This window comes from Protopterus annectens, chromosome 3.part0 (genome assembly GCF_019279795.1).
Source record: "Protopterus annectens isolate FY-2018-M chromosome 3.part0, PAN1.0, whole genome shotgun sequence".
Lineage (NCBI taxonomy): Eukaryota > Metazoa > Chordata > Ceratodontiformes > Protopteridae > Protopterus > Protopterus annectens.
The window spans coordinates 928919968-928937712 of record NC_056731.1 but is presented as its reverse complement, the minus strand read 5'-3'; the positions used below and the strand labels follow the sequence as shown (position 1 = coordinate 928937712).

Genomic DNA, 17745 nt, shown 5'->3' with positions numbered 1-17745 from the left:
GAAAACCAGCTATAGTAATCCAATGGAAAAAAAAGACAAAAGTAGCATTAATCTCTGAAATTGCTGAGAGGCATAAAGTTATAAAGAACCAGGATTTGCAAACAGAGACAAGACTATTGTACAAGAAAGACAGAAAACCAGTTTCAATAGTATTAGGAGCAACAGGACTAATAAAATAGAATTTGCCAGTATACTTAAATATTCTACAAATACATGTAACCCTGTATGAACTGCAGACGGGTGCAATTCTGGGCACATTGCAGCTGCTGAGAAGAGCACTATTGGCAAACATCAATGTCTGAAGCAATACTGATTTCATGGAACCACCATAACATTTTTGTCATGGTATTAGAAACCCAAAACATTTGGAAAAATTATGTGCAGTATGTAGCCCACATTAAATAAAACACTTTCAATGTATGTGATATAAACATCTGCTTTTGTTGCCTTTATTGTATAGTAAGGGATACCACATGGCACTTAAAATACAGTTTAAGTTTCTTGGGTGTTACTAGTTAAACATTACTTAAATATTTTACTTGTATTCAGTCTTAGTATGTGCTTTTGGCAATGTGTAGTAGTGACACAGCTATGACAAGTCATATAATTACAGATTACTTGCATCAGATATTAGTCTTACAGTAATTAGCAAAGACAGGTTAGAAAAAATATACATATGTGCCATATACGAGGCAGATTCAGCATGTAAGGCATAAAATAGTTTATGAAGCAGCTTTATTAAACTGCTACAACAGCACAGATATTACCCATTAATATTACATAGCCTTTACCACAAAAAATAATAAATACAGTAGATGTCCAGAATGGTAAGATAAAATATGAAGTTTTCTCTGGAAGCACTTCTGACTTGTTGCATTATTCATTATTTCTAGTCGCCATTTCACTTTGTCCACCGAATCTGCTCCCTTTTCCTTAAGCTCTTCATGCCAGTGTATTTGATGTTTTTCAGGAATCAACACTTTGCTATGTTTCTGAAGGGTGGATTACTCCATAAAATGTACCATTATACAAAGTTCTCTGGGTCAAAGGACAGAGTGAAATTTACCAACACACAGGATTACATAGTGCAATTTTATGTCAGTCTACAGAAGGGATTATTCACTTTTACCCGCACTTGCACATTTTTCTCTTTGCATCATGCAACGGCGGACAATGCTGTCAAAACTTCCAAGATAAAAAAGTGCTATTGTACGGAAAAGCCCCATGGTAATTATCTGAAAAAGAAAACTAGAACTGTTAATAATGTAATATTTCTGTCCAACAGATAAGCATATCACATTGTTACAATTAAAATCATACATGCTACTATAAACAGTGAACCCAGTTCAGTCAGATAGAGAAATGTACAAAATAAATTACTCTACAACCTGCTGTAGACCATGAGCTACTCCAATAATGAACTAGCTTACTTTAAAATATCTTTTAGAACACTACTAGAGAGGCTTGAACTTTTAAAAATAAGCAATAGTCCAGGGAATGTCACTTCCAAACTGACTAGTACAGTTGTGTAAGTAAACTTACCATAACAGTAGATGTTTGATTACTACTGCAGTAGTCTTAGCCATATGGCTTACATCCTTCTATAGGATATAACAGCTGGCCAGCTTCCAAAGCTACAAGGCACCTTCTACATGCCCAAACTGTCAGACAGCTCGAGCTGAGCTGACTAAAAGACAAATTCCTGCACCAAGCCTTTCACAGCATTCTTCCCAACAGAGACAAGGAGGCTGAGCCTTGAAAGGACACTGCTAAAAGAAAAAAACAAAACAAAACAAACAACACACACACGGGGGGGGGGGTGGAGGGAGGGAGTGGCTACTGCAGTAGTGATCATTCTAATATCGACTGTTATGGTAAGTTTACTTACAAACCTGTACTATTCTCATCATAGTGATCACTGCTGAAGTAGCCTTGGCTATATGGGTAGACTACATTAAGATTTCCCTACATAAGAAGGTAGGAGTAGTAGTCCACAAGCTGCTGGAGAATGGTCCCTGCAAAAAGCCTGATCTAGGCTTAAAGAAATTAAACTTATAGTGCTTATAAAAGTTTGTACACAGGACCAGGTTACAACTTCTAGAATACTTTTAGAATCTAATCCTTTCCAAAAAGCCAAATATGAAACCAAGGCCCTAGCAGAGTGGGCCTTTACCCTGTCTGGAACAGTTTTGTTGTGAGTATAAAAGGTAATAACAGCCTCAGACAAACATTTGAAGATAGTCAGTTTTAACACAGGTTGCCCTTCTTACCTTCACAAAAAATGAACAACTGATGCCAAGATCACAAAGATTTAGCTCTGTCAAGTTAGTGCTTGAGTTGTTTGTGGACATTCAATGTATTGCAGTATCCTCTCACCCTCATTTAGATGGACAGTTTGGCTTAAAATAAATTCAGATACCACTTTAAACACAAAAGAAGGATTAGTCAGAAAGGTAAAATCCCAAAGAGGGGACACTGGTTTTCTTTCAGACTTCTTATGCAAAACCCCTTTTAAAAATATTTTGACATGAGAGTGTATTAAAAGAGGAGGATCCATCGGCAGACATGACGAAATGGCCAATAAACAAACCTTGAAAGAGGAGTAAGAAAGGCCATAGGATATTACCTCACACAAATATTGTAAAACCAGAGGACAACTAGCACCAAATGGGAGCTGGTTATGCTGTTAACAACAGCTAGAAAACCTTTTCCATTTGCTAATATATGATCTTCTAGTAGCAGGCTTTCTTCTCTCCATTAGTACCTGCTGCATGTCCTCACTAAACAAGTGCCTATTGCCTGGGCCAAAAGGGGATCATCACAATAATCTTGGAGGATGTCTTCCGAATTTTCAGAAATACCTTGGAAATTAGTGGAAAGGCTGGAAAAGTATACAAGTGCATTCTCGTCCAAGGAAAAGAAAAGGCATCTGCCTTCCAGGCCTTCCTGCATGGAGTCTGGAGCAAAGTCTTGCCAGATGACTGTTCATAGATGAAGCAAAGAGGTCTGCTTGAGGAAAGTACAGTTTTGTACCTACCATAAATGTAGATGTTCGAGTGCTAATACAGCTGCAGTAATCACTGATGGGTTCTCTGCCGTCAGGCGGGTCCTCGGTCGGCCGAATTCCAAAGTCTACGTCCGGCGTCGGTTGTTGTCGCTTTCTCTCCTGACGTCAGTGAGGCCGGAATATATAAGACACAGCCGACGCCATGTATTTCAGTCTTTCTTGCCCCAAATGTCAGAAGCCCCCAGAAGGAAGGCAATACATAAATTATATATGTATATATATATATATATATATATATATATATATATATATATATATATACATATATACATGCAATGCAATATAATCCAAAATCAGTAGTTGCAAGCAAATAAACCATAGAAGGATAACCCAGTCAGGTTGTATGAAGAGGGGGTTAGGTCCCATGCCTTTACCAAGAGGGGAAGGAGGGAGGGAAACCTGTACTGCAGCTGTATTAGCACTCGAACATCTACATTTATGGTAGGTACAAAACTGTACTATGTTCATCGTGCATACAGCTACAGTAATCACTGATGGGTAGAGTCCCAAAGCTACGCACAGGGTGGTAGGTACTAGCTGGAACTGGGATGAGCCAGAATGCCCTGCAACACAGCAGTGGCAAAGCCTGCTCTAGTTTTAGAATATAAAGGCAGGTGGTCGTGTTTTGTGAAGGTATGTACAGAATTCCAAGTGGCTGCCTCCAAAATATCTTTGGTAGGAACTCCTCTGAGGAAGGCTGTAGAGGTAGCTGTGGCCCTGGTGGAGTGGGATCTGATGCCTGTAGGAACAGATTTCCCATGATAGGAATAACAAAACCGTATGCAGTGGCCTATCCACTTTGAAATAGTCTGCTTGGTAACTGGCTTCCCTTGAGCCCCTACAGCATAGGACACAAAGAGTTGTTCTGATTTTCTGAAGGACTTTGTTCTGTCCAAATAATAACGTAGCTGCCTATGGATGTCTAAAGAGTGTAGCAGCCTTTCCCCTTTGTTTTGAGGATTGGGGTAAAAGGTAGGAAGGTGTATGGCTTGATTTAAAGCTACCCTGGATACCACTTTAGGCATAAATGACGGGTTGGCAAGGGAAACCCTGTCCTGATGGAAGATGAGAAAGGGCTGCACCGCCATGAGGGCCTGTAGTTCCGAAACCCTACGAGCTGAAGTGATAGCCAGAAGGAAGGCTGTTTTCCAGGACAAATATTGCAAATCTGTTGAGGCAGCTGGTTCAAAAGGAGGCAATGTTAATTTTTCTAGTATGTAGTTAAGATCCCAGGCTGGTATTGGTTGTTTCCTTGGTGGTCTTATATTCTTAGCCCCTCTGAGGAACTGTCGTAAGAGTGGGTGAGAAAATAAAGGAGGATCCGTGTTGAATTCTGCAGAAATGGCTGAGGCATGGATTTTTATGGAAGAAAATGAAAGTCCACTGTTCAACAGCTCAGCTATATACTGTAATACCTGAGGCAAGTTCAGTTTTCTAGGGTCCTGGCCTTTTTTCTCATTCCAAGAGCAAAACCGTTTCCATTTTGCGGAGTAAGCTTTTCTAGTAGATGGCCTTCTGGCCTCCAAAATGACATCCTGCACCTCCTTGGAGAGTAGGGTCTGTTGTGGTGTTAAGGAATTTTCCATGCAGCGAGATTGAGTGTTTTCAGCTGACTGTGAAGAGTTTTGTAGCTGTGGTGAGTCAGCAGAAGAGGTATTAGAGGCAGGGACCAGGGAGGAGTATGTGTTAGACTCCTCAGGAGCGGGTACCAGTGTTGCCTTGGCCAATCTGGAGCAATCAGTATCATCTTCGGTCTGTCTGCTCTTGCTTTCAAGAGCACCTTGGGCAGAAGAGGCAGAGGTGGGAATGCGTAAATTGTCCATGCTGTCCAACTGAATGAAAGGGCGTCCACTCTCCAGGCCTTTGGATGAAAGGTCCTCGAACAAAACTTTTCCAATTGATGATTCCTGTGGGAGGCAAAAAGATCTATGTTTGGCCTCCCCCACGCTTGGATTATCTCTGTAAACACCTGAGGATGCAACTTCCATTCGTGTGGATCTGTCATATTTCTGCTTAGATTGTCTGCCAGCGTGTTTTCCAATCCTGGCAAGTACTGTGCTTGAAGTTCGATTTGCCATTCCAGAGCCAAGTTCCAAAGAGTCATGGCTAGTCTGCACAAGGGGTATGAATGTGTTCCTCCTTGTTTGTTTATGTACCACATTACTGTGGTGTTGTCTGTTCTTATCAGTAATTGTCCTGGATGCAGGAGGTCCTTGAAAGCTGTAATTGCATTTATTACTGCTAGCATTTCTTTTGATTGATGTGAAGGTGCTTTTCCTTTGGGACCATTTGCCCTGAATGCACCTGTCCGTCATGTGCGCCCCCCAGGCGTAATCTGAGGCGTCTGTTGTGATGACTTGATTTGCTTGAGGCTTGCAGAATGGGAGGCCTGTGTTTGCTTGACATGCTTGGGCCCACCATAGAAATTCCTTTTGCAAACATGGAATTTTTGGTATTATTGTTTCCAAACTGTGACTGTGTTGAGACCATAGGTTTTTTAGGTACCACTGAAGTTTCCTCATATGCAGCTTTGCACATGGGATTAAAAGAATGCAAGATGCCATGAAGCCCAGAGCCTGCAGGATTTTCCTTGCAGTAAGCCTGGTACATTTTGCTAGCATTTTGAAGTACTGAGTTAGTTGCCCCTGTTTTTCTGGCGTAAGATAGGCCATCTGGGTGTTTGTGTCCAAGTTGGCACCCAGGAAAGTTATTTTCTGAGATGGTGTTAGCCTAGATTTCTCTTTGTTGATTGTGTATCCCAGAGAATGCAGTAACCGTGTTACATAAGCCAGATGTTCCAGAAGTATGTGCTTGCTGTCCGCTTGGATCAGGCAGTCGTCCAAATAAGGGTAAATTTGTATCCCTTGAAGTCTGCAGTAGGCAATCACTGATGCCAGGCACTTTGTGAATACTCTGGGTGCAGTAGATAAGCCAAAGGGCAATGCAGAGAATTGATAGTGGATTGAACCTGCAAGAAATCTGAGGTATCTTCTGCAGCTTTGTCTGATTGGGACATGCAGGTATGCCTCCTTGAGGTCCAATGTTACCAGCCAAAACTCCTTGCCCAGCATGGAAGAAGCTGCTGTAATGTGAGCATCTTGAATTTTGGTACGAGTAAAATGTGTTTAGGATGGATAAGTCCAAAATGGGTCTCCAGTCGGTTCCTTTCCTTGGTACCAGAAAAGTCTTGAATAAAAACCTTGACCTTGTTCGTGAGTAGGTACCTCTTGTATAGCTCTCATGCCTATGAGCTTTGAAATTTGTAGTTGTGCCTCTGCCCTTTGATTGTGTGGCAGGTTTGGCATGCCTCTCATTTTTGGAAGAGTGTGGAATTGAAATTTGTAGCCTCTGTTTATAACGTCCAGGATCCATTTGTCTGTTGTGACAATATGCCAATTTCTTGCAAATAATGCTAGCTTGCCTCCCAAAGGTGCTGCCAGCTGAGACCTGCTTGGCATGGAAATGAGGGAGTCATTGGGTTTGTTTCCTGTATTGTTGTGCACTGTCTTCACCTCTTGGTGCTGGAGTTTGCCATTGTCGGCCTCTATATGATCCTTGTGATTGCCCTCTGCCCCTTGTGCCTGTATCTACCTCTTTGGGGCTTGTCAGTGGCTGGAAAGGACCAGTTTTTGAAGGCCAATTTCTGCTAAAACGTGGTGGTTGGACCTGTAAAAAAGCTTTGACAGTTTGCATAGATTTGGCTTTTTCTTCCATTTTTCGTAATATCTCCTCAGCATTAGTACCAAACAGCACATCCTTTTGTAAAGGAGCATCTAGAAGTTTAGCTTTCACATGATCAGGCAAGCTTTGTTCCCTAAGCCAGGCATGTCTACGAATGACTGATCCTGTAGCAGCCGCCTACTTGAGGCCTCTAGGGCATCATAGCCACATTGTAAGGTGTGTTTACCCACTTGCTCTGCACTATGCATCATATCCTGCAACTCCTTCAAATCTGGTTGTTCAGGCTGAGACATTTTATTCCTTAATTGTGATAACAGGAACTGTTGATATTTAAGCATATGAAACTGACAATTTAAGGCCCTCATGGCTAGGGTGGCCGAGGTATATACCTTTTTTCCCCACCTTTCTAAGGATCTTGACTCTCTTTCGGCAGGAAGTGGATTCTTGGCAGTAGAGGCCTTCAATCCCTTGGGGCCTTGAGAAATGGTTTCAGGGTCAGCATTATGGCTTTTGTAGAGAAATTGGTGAGAGTTAGGAACTCTGTAGTACCTATCAGGTTTGACTGGTGCAGGAGGCAAGGAATCCGGGTTAAGGCAAGCCTCCGAATAAACATTACCAAGTATGTCCAAAACAGGAGGTATCGCCAGAGGTCTGTGTTGAGGTAACAAAAGAAATTCCCTAAGTCTTTTCTTGGAATTGGAAAAGTCTTGGCCTTCCCAATGGAAGTGTTCCCTTAAAGTGTGCAAGGTTTCCCCAAAGGAAAAATCCTCAGGAGGAGATACAGAAGGAATGGACTGCTCTGCATCCGAATCCTCAAAAGGGGAGTAAGAATGTTCCTCTACATCAGAATGTTCTGATAAAATGGAGCCCTGATCAGAAGAGGGAGAATCTTCCTCCACTCTGGGTCTCTTGTCTGGAGGGGGTTGAGAACCCCTGATAAGAGTAATTAAATCCTCAGCCATTTTAAGCATCTGTTTTTTAGGCATGGGGCCTGGAGAAGGGCCCTGTGCAACAGGCCTCTTGGGATGCCTGGCTGCTTTGGATTTAGTAAAGGCCTTAATAGAAAAAGAAGATGAGGGTCTAAAGACACCATGGGTGGAAGTGGACCTGTCCACATTAGGAGGCTCAACATTAGCAATGGCTTCGGTGGTTGTAGTCTGGGAAAGGGCCAAGGTACCTGCGGTCTCGGGTACAGAGGACACCGCCAAAGGAGTGTAGTCGGTAGTCAGGGACTGCAAAGGAGTCTCGCTGAGAACCAGACCACGTGTAGCCGGTTTTGGCGTGGTGTCGGTGGGGACCGCGGACCTCGCATGTCGGTCCTTGTCCTTGCGTTTTTTGGACAAAACGGTAGTCGGAGTCTCCGACGACATTTTATAATCAAAGGCTTTACCAAAAAAGTGTTGGGCGAACTCCGCCCGACGCTTAATAGTGCGTTTATTGAAAGTAGCGCAAAAGCGACAGCCCGAGACGTCGTGGTCTGGGCCTAAACAAGGTATGCAGAGGGAATGGAAATCCTTATGCGGTATTTGCTTCCCACAAGAAATAGAATTATTAACTTTTTCTGACATCGGTCTGAGGCAAGAAAAGTTTCCCCAACGGGGTACTTAGCTTTAATGAAGACTTCGGTTTCCAATTTTTTTCATAATTCAGGAGCTGGCCGACCGGCACTTGCGAACTGCTTCTGCTTCAGGCACCGCGCGGCAAAAAAGACTGAAGAACATGGCGTCGGCTGTGTCTTATATACTCCGGCCTCACTGACGTCAGGAGAGAAAGCGACAACAACCGACCCCGGACCTAGACTTTGGAATTCGGCCGACCGAGGACCCGCCTGACGGCAGAGAACCCATCAGTGAGTACTGCAGCTGTATGCACGATGAACATCAATCCAACAGCTCGATCATATCTTTGAAGACCCCCGAGCTAGATTCCATTCCTGAGAGTTTGCCCTTGCTTGCTCAGCCTGTCTGCCACACAATTTTGTTCTGATGGAATGTAGGATGCTTGCAGAGTGAGACTATGCTGTGAAACTATATCCCAGGCTAACGTGGCTGGTCTGCAAAGGTGATACCAATTTGGTCCCTCCTTGCCTTGCCTATTAATGTACCACATATGACTGTAGTACTGTTTGTAACAGCTTGAAGAGATCACGGAGACCAAAGATGATTCAGAGAGATAACTGCTTTGATCAGGGCAAGCATCTCTTTTATATTTATGTGCTTGTCTCTCTCCTTGGTGTCCCACACCCCCTATATCATTCTCATGTGGAGTCTTGCCAGGGCTATCAAGAAAACCATAGAAGCCATAAGATCCAAAATCCTGAAGTCTTCCCTCACAGTGACCAAAGTATGAGTGGAAAACCATAGAAATAGATCTACTTTTTCATTTGGCCCCTTTGAACTATGATGTCTAGTTGACATTCCAGAAAGTACAGTTGTGTACACTTACCATAAATGTAGATGTTCGAGTGTATTCACTGTTGCAGTCATTACATTTGGGTAATTTACTGGAAGGTTGCCCTCAGTCGACCTGAATTCCAAAGTCTTGGGTCCTGCGTCGGTTGCTGTCTCCTCTTCCATGACGTCAGGGGTATAAAACATACAGCCAATGCCATTTTCTTTAGTTTTTCTTGCCCCCGATGTCAGGTGCCCCCAAAAAGGTAGCAAAAAAAAAAAAATATATATATATATATATATATATATATATATATACACACACACATATATATATATATATATATATATATATATATATATATCTATATATATATATATGTATATATATATATATATATATATATATATATATATCTACACACACACATACATACATACATACATGCATCAATATAAACTTTACCTTCATCTACAAGCAAATACACCACGTAGGTTGTAGAAGATAGAGAAGGAAAGAAACTCCGGAATGACAGGGGGATGGTGGGAGGGTAACCTGGACTGCAACAGTGAATACACTCGAACATCCACATTTATGGTAAGTGTACACAACTGTACTATGTTCTTCGTGTTTCACTGTTGCAGTCATTACATCTGGGTAGAATCCCAAAGCTATGGTTGGGGGGCTGGAGCTAAACAGCATTAGGAGCGGCTATAAGGCCCTGCAGAACTGCAGTGGCAAAGCCTGCTCTGGATTTAGAGTAGAGAGGCAAATGATAATGCTTTGTGTAATGGTGTGAACAGAACTCCAGGTAGCAGCCTCTAGAATGTCTTTGGTTGGTACTCCCCTTAGAAAGGCTGCTGAAGTAGCTGCGGCTCTGGTGGAATGAGACCTAATGTCCTTGGGCACAGGTTTACCATGGTGTAGGTAGCAGAAACAGATGCAGTGGCTTATCCACTTTGAAATTGCCTGTTTTGAAATAGCCTTGCCTTCTTATCCTGCAGCATGTGTCACTAGTAATTGCTCAGTTTTTCTTAGAGCTTTAGTCCTGCTTAAGTAGAATCTTAGCTGTCTGTGTACGTCCAAGGAATGCAGAATTCTCTCCCCCTTGTTCTGCGGATTTGGATAAAAGGTTGGAAGATGAATTGTTTGGTTAAGAGCCACACTGGAAACCGCCTTAGGCATAAAAGTAGGATTTGTCCTCAGAGATACCCTGTCTGGGTAAAATATATTACAAAAGACTCTATAGCCATGAGGGCCTGTAGCTCTGAAACTCTTCTTGCTGAAGTAATTGCTAGTAGCAGAGCTGTTTTGCATAAGAACTTTATATCAGCGGTAGCAGCTGGTTCAAATGGAGGCAGGGTGAGCTTTTCCAATACATAATTGAGGTCCCATGCAGGCAATGGTGATCTTCTAGGAGGCCTTAAATTTTTGGCTCCTCTAAGATACTGCTTTAGTAAAGGATGAGAAAAGATTGGTGGCTCTGTATTGTAATGAGCCAAAATGGCAGCAGCATAGATTTTAATTGATGAGAAAGATAGGCCTCTGTCAAGCATCTCAGTTAAGTATTGCAATATCTGAGGAATATTTGGTTCTGCTGTATCAGTTTCTTGTGCTTGATTTCAAGCACAGAATCTCTTCCATTTGTCAGCATAAGATTTTCTAGTACTAGGCCTTCTGACTTCCAAAATGACATCCATCACAGCTTTACTGAGAGGTGTTGTTTGTATGACTACATGATCAGCCATGCTGCCAGGTTCAGAGTCTGTAGTTGATTGTGCAGGATCTGATTGTTTTGCTGGGACAGTAGTTGTGGTCTTTGTGGCAAGGTCCAAGCTGGGTATTGAGACAAGTTCCTTAGGATTGGGTACCAGTATTGGCGGGGCCAGTCCGGGGCAATTAGTATCATCTTTGGTTTCTCTTGTCTGACTTTTAGGAGGACCTTGGGGAGAAGAGGCAGAAGGAAAAGGCGTAAACTGATAGGATTTTCCAACTGAAGGATAGGGCGTCCACTTTCCATGCTTGTCTGTGATAAGTCCTTGTGCAGAATCTTTTCAATTGATAATTTTGAGGAGAGGCAAATAGATATATATCTGGGCTCCCCCATTTCTCTATTATCATGCTGAAGACTTGTGGATTTAGTTTCCACTCATGAGGATCCATAAGGTTTCTGCTTAAATCGTCTACCAGAGTGTTTTGTTTTCCTGGCAGGAATTGAGTTTGAAGATGTATTTGGTAGGTCAAAGCTGTGCTACACAGTGCCATGGCTAATCTGCAAAGGGGGTATGAGTGTGTGTCCCCTTGCTTGTTTATATACCACATGACTGTGGTGTTGTCCGTCTTTATCAGTAGCTGTCCTGGATGAAGTAAGGCCTTGAAGGCTGTTAGGGCATTTTGAACAGCTAGCATCTCTTTCTGGTTGATATGCAGATGCATTTGTTTTGGTGAACATGTGCCCTGAATGCATCTTCCTGCCATGTGGGCCCCCCCAGGCATAATCTGATGCGTCTGTTGTTATGGTTTGGCTGGCAGGGGGTAGAGTGAATGGCAGTCCCATGTTCTGGTGACATGCCTTTGCCCACCATAGAAACTCCTGTTGCAGGCAGGGAATGACAGAAATCATTGTTTCCAGACTGTAAGAATGTTGACTCCATAAACCTTTTAGGTACCACTGAAGTTTCCTCATATGCAGTCTTGCATATGGAATCAGTAGAATGCAGGATGCCATGAAGCCCAGAGCCTGCAGAATTTGTCTTGCAGAAGACTGGGTTTTTGTTGCCATCAGTTTGAAGTAAGTAGTCAGTTGCCTTTGCTTGTCTGGCGTGAGGTAAGCCATCCGGGCAGTTGTATTCAAGCTTGCACCCAGGAATGTTATCTTTTGAGAGGGTACCAGTTGTGATTTCTTTTCGTTTACTGTGTACCCTAGGCATGTTAGAAGCCTTTTCACAAACGCCAGGTGTCGAAGAAGTGTCCTTGTTCTCTGCTTGAATGAGAGAGTCGTCCAAGTAAGTATATATTTGTATACTTCTTTGTTTGCAAAATGCAATTACTGGTGCCAGGCACTTTGTAAAGACCCTGGGCGCAGTAGATAAGCCAAAGGGCAGTGCAGAGAATTGGTAATGCATTAAGCCAGCCTTGAATCTGAGGTATCTTCTGCACGATTGTCTTATTGGGACATGCAGGTATGCCTCTTTTAGGTCTGAAGTCACCAGCCAAGCATTCTTGCCCAGCATGGGCAGAAGCTGCTGCAAAGTCAGCATTTTAAATTTTGGAATGTCCAGGTATGTGTTCTAAATCGATAAATCCAGTATTGGCCGCCAGGCCTTGTCCTTTCTGGGTACCAAGAACAGTCTTGAGTAAAAATCTTGTCCTTTTTCCTGTTCTGGTATTGTCTGAATGGCCCCCATACCAATGAGGGACATAGCCTGTTTCTGTGCCTCTGCCCATTGATTTTTTGGCAGATCTGGGCAACCATTTGCCATTGGCAGAGTGTGGAAGTGGAATCTGTATCCCTGTGCTACGATGTTTAGTACCCACTTGTCCTGGTTATTAACTGCCAATTTTGTGCAAAAAAGTGCTAATTTTCCCCCTATGGGTGCTGCCAAATGATAAGTGCTTGGTGTAGGCAGAGGGAAGTCATTGGGATTGCTTTCTATAGGTTTGCGCTTTATCTCCTCCAGATTTGGAGGTGGAAGCTCCCCATTGCTTTGACCTGTATGAATCTTGCACCTGGTATCTGGAACCCTTAGGGCATCTGGATTTGCCCCTTTGAGCTCTGTCTGACACAGGAAAGGACCTTTTTTTTGTAGGCCAGTGTCTACTGAATCTTGGTGGCTGCACTTATAAGAAGATTCATAATCAGTATCTTGCCTAGGCCTCTTATCAGGAGGGGGATGGGTACCCCTGATCAAGGTAATAAGGTCTTCATCCATTTTGATCATCTGTTTTTTTAGGCATAGAGGTCTGTGCACGTGGCTCATGCGTCAATTTTTTAGTTTTAGAAGTTGCTTTTGTCTTTGGTTTTGCAGCTGTCGTCGGTTTGATATACAAATGTTGATGTCTAAATACACCCTCAGAAGCCGGTGCCTGCTCAGTGGCTCCGAACCCATCCGAGGGAGATACATCCATCGGTCCAATACCTTGAATATCTTGCAGCATGCCGGACTTCACATGGGTGTCGGTAGAGGCCTGCGACTCAAAGGTAGTGGGTATCAGGGGCGGCAAAAGCATCTCACGGAGTACCGGCGAACCGGCGCCTGGCTTAGGAGAAGCTTCGTCTTTGGTTTCGGATCTCAACTGCCTTTCTCTGTCCTTTTCTTTGCATTTTTTATGTACTCCAGTAGTCGGATTGCTATCAGACGACATTTCTGGGAAGTTAAATCTGTTTCCAAAATACTTTGATGCAAAAATATACAGACGCTTAATAGTGCGTTGGTTAAATCTAGCACAAAACCGACAGCCAGACACATTGTGATCAGGGCCTAGGCAAGGAATACAGTATAAATGTAAATACTTATGTGGTATTTGCTTTCCACAAGTAATACAATTATTAACTTTTTCTGACATTGGTAAAAAGCAAGAAAAAATTTTCCCCAACGGGGTACTTAGCTTTAGTGAAGACTTCGGTTCTGAAACTCAAACTCGAATATTTCAGTAGTCGGCCGACCGGCACTTGCGAAATGCTTCTGCTTCGGGCACCGTGCGGCAAGAAAGACTAAAGAAAATGGCATCGGCTGCATGTTTTATACCCCTGACGTCAGGGAAGAGGAGACACCAACCAACGCAGGACCCAAGACTTTGGAATTCAGGCCGACTGAGGGCAACCTGCCAGCAGATTACCCAAATGTAATGACAGCAACAATGAAACACGAAGAACATACACAATTGTGTGAGACAGAGTCAAAAAAGACTTCTGAACATTTTCTTGGAATCCCAACTTTTGTTAGAGATCTCTCTCACCCGAGAGATTCCTGACACTTTGAAAAAACTGCAAAGATAAACAAGCCATTTAACTACGGAAAAATGTGGATACCCTTTAGCCACCAACGAGCTATAACTAGAGCTAGATACTTTATGAACACACTTTGCAGTGGATAGTCTTAAGTCTAAGTAAGAGAAATCATAATGTGATATAGAGACACAAAACCTTAAGAAATGTCTGAAGTCTGGATGGATAGGAATGTGATGACAAGCATCTTTTAAATCCAATGTCACCAGGAAACTTGAATGAGGAAAAAAAGATAGCAGTTGCGAATTGACACAATTTTGAATTTGGGTACTATCAAACAAATTTAGGAAAGAAAAATCCAGAACTGATCTCTAAGCATTTTCTTTCTTTGGCACTAAAAACATCCCTGAATAAAACCCCTTTCTAGCTTAGGAAGGGGGAACTATTTCTGTCTCCCTGGAACAGCAGGCAATGATGGAAAGGTGGAGACAAGACAGTCTGATATGGAGAATGAAGTATTACCCCTGGAAGAGAGGAATTTCCTCCCACTGTCATCTACAACCTTGATAAATGATCTTCAGAACACTGTTGTCTGAATCTACTTCCAAAGAGAAAAGTGGAGATTCAGACCTTCTGGTGAAAAAAAAGTGCCGACAGAGTGGGACTGGGGGAATAAAGTATCTTAAAAAGTCATTCTGACCTATCGGATTGTCCTTGGTTTTTGGAATTTCCAGAATTCTTCTTGGAACACCCTTGCCATTTCTTCTTAAAAGTCTGTTGACCTACATTTTGTTGAGACTGTTTATTTTGTTTCTTACCAAAAGTGCATGGGGAATTGCAGAATACATTGGAAAATTTGGAAAAAAAGAGGGCTGATCAGGTTACCCCTTTCATCAAACTTTTTGATCACCTCTGCAGCAGAGGGGCCAAGCACTAAGCCTCTATCTTAATGAGAATATAAAATCTAAGTTTTATCACCTGGGAGGTTCTGAGAACACAGTCATGCAAACATTCTCAAAACAGTACCAGTGGCCATACTGCTTGAAGAAGTATCATCAGTCATACATACACAGTATACAGTGAGTAGTGACGTGAATAGAAGAAATTAAATTATTTAAAGCAGATTTTCCCTTATAAGAAGAAAGTGCAGGAAAAAACATTCATCGTACTTTCATAACTAGGACAAATCTTAATATATGAACCTGACAATTCAAAATTCTGAAAATCAATGTTGCAGAGGAAGCATATACATTTCTCCACAATTACCAATAATTTTCCCATCATTATCAGAAATAATAGGAATAGAATAAAAGTGTTTAGAAGCAGAAGGATTACCTAAAACTATAGCTGATAGATCAGGTTTGGGAGGAAAATTGCAGGCAGCAACACACATTCGCTAAAGCTGACAAAAATGCAAGAAGGGGTGCAGGTTCTGACATTCCTTCTGTAACGGTGCATAGTATTTTTAGGGACTGAGAAACCTCAGTGTTCTACCACTGAAAACAATGGCACATTCTAGAAACAGTCTCAGAGAAACAGAACCCCCACAAGGAGAGTACAAAACTGAGCTTGCCTCCTAGTCTGAACTAGAAATCTGAGGGGAAAAAGTACAGTTTTGTACCTACCATAAATGTAGATGTTCGAGGATCCCATTGCTGCAGTCCTTACTATTGGGTAGTCCGCTTATCCAGTCGGCCCGAATACCAGAGTATAAGGCTGACGTCGGTCAGGGCGCATTAGACTGACGTCAGTACGTCAGGGTACTAATGCGCATGACCGACGTCATATCCTCAGTCTTTTCTTGCCCCAGATGTCAGAAGACCCTAAAAAGACAAGGCCCAAAATACCTGCACCACAAATATGTACAGTAAATACAAGAATATATACAAAAATATCAGCATGTAACCTCACCTACACAACCACCCCTAAACACAGAGGGGAAGGAGGGAGGGTTGGACTGCAGCAATGGGATCCTCGAACATCTACATTTATGGTAGGTACAAAACTGTACTATGTTCTTCGTTCCCCATTGCTGCAGTCCTTACTATTGGGTAGAATCCCAAAGCAGAGGTAAGGGAGGCTGGCAAATCATAAAGAAGCAGGAGCTGACAACATGCCTTGCAAAACAGCTGTGGCAAAACCAGCCCTAGACTTAGAGTAGATGGGCAGGTGATAATGCTTAGAAAAAGTATGCACTGAACTCCAAGTAGCTGCTTCCAAAATATCCTTAGTTGCCACCCCCCTTAGAAAAGCTGTTGAAGTGGCAGTAGCCCTAGTGGAATGAGGCCTAATCCCAGCCGGAATCTCCTTGCCATGATGGGAATAACAAAATGCAATGCAAAAACCAATCCACCTAGAAATAGTTTGTTTTGACACAGGCTTGCCCTGCGAACTCAAAGGAAAAGAAACAAACAACTGTTGAGACTGCCTAAAATCCTTAGTCCTGCTTAAGTAATAACGCAATTGCCTGTGAACATCTAAAGTGTGCAAAATCTTTTCCCCTTTATTTTGGGGGTCTGCATAAAACGTAGGCAAATGAATAGTTTGGTTTAAAGCCACACTAGAAACCACCTTAGGCATAAAGGAAGGATTAGTACGTAATGATACCCTATCCTTATGGAAAATCAAAAAGGGCTCTACTGCCATAAGGGCCTGCAACTCAGACACCCTTCTTGCAGAAGTAATAGCCAACAGAAAAGCAGTCTTCCATGACAAGTATTTCAATTCAGCAGTAGCCGCAGGCTCAAAAGGTTGTAGAGTAAGTTTTTCCAACACAAAATTGAGATCCCAAGCAGGAGTAGGAGCTCTACGTGGGGGTCTTATATTCTTTGCCCCTCTAAGAAATTGCTTGAACAAAGGATGTGAAAACAATGGTGGGTCACAATCATAGTGAGCTGAAATTGCTGCAGCATGAATCTTAATGGAAGAGAAAGACAAACCTTTGTCCAATAACTCAGTAAGGTATTGAAGAGCCACACCCAAATTAGGCTCCGAAATCTCCAAATTCTTTGCTGCAGCCCAAAATAAAAATCTCTTCCATTTTTCTGCGTACACTTTCCTTGTACTAGGTCTTCTGGCTTCCATAATCACATTTAAAACTTGTTGAGGAAGTTGAGACCTGCTGCCTTTTAAAACAGAATATGCCAGGCTGTTAGATGAAGAGAGTGAAGCTTGACATTGAGCAGACGACCGTCCTTCTGAGACAACAGATGTGGAATCAAGGGTAAAGGCCATGGGGGCTTCTTTACCAGACTCCTCAGTAATGGGTACCAGTGCTGCCGAGGCCAATCTGGAGCTATTAAAATCCTCCTTGGCTTGTCTTGTCTGACCTTTAGAAGCACCTTTGGAAGAAGAGGCAGAGGTGGAAACGCATACACATGAAGATTTTTCCAACTGAAAGAAAGAGCATCCACTTTCCAAGCTGTGTGATGAAACCTCTTTGTGCAAAACTTTGGCAGCTGGTGGTTTAGTGGAGAAGCGAACAGATCTATGTCTGGAGTTCCCCAGGACACTGTCAACTTTTGAAATACATGAAGATCCAGTTTCCACTGTGGGGATCCATGATTTGTCTGCTTAACACATCTGCTAAGGAGTTCTGTGCTCCGGCAGAAACCTTGCCTGAAGAGTTAGTTGCAAGCTTAGCGCAGTCTCCCATAAA

At 42.6% G+C, this 17745-nt stretch overlaps 1 protein-coding gene across 1 annotated transcript in view; it reads right to left on the bottom strand.

Annotated features, from left to right (window-relative positions):
- Positions 1-422: 422 nt before the first annotated feature.
- The window catches only part of KDSR (3-ketodihydrosphingosine reductase), a 1199410-nt gene continuing 1182087 nt past the window's right edge, over positions 423-17745 (bottom strand). Inside the window, exon 10 of the mRNA XM_044065256.1 lies at positions 423-1235. Coding sequence (XP_043921191.1) covers positions 1116-1235 — 120 coding nt within the window. The 3' untranslated portion in view covers positions 423-1115. The remainder of the gene's footprint in view (positions 1236-17745) is intronic.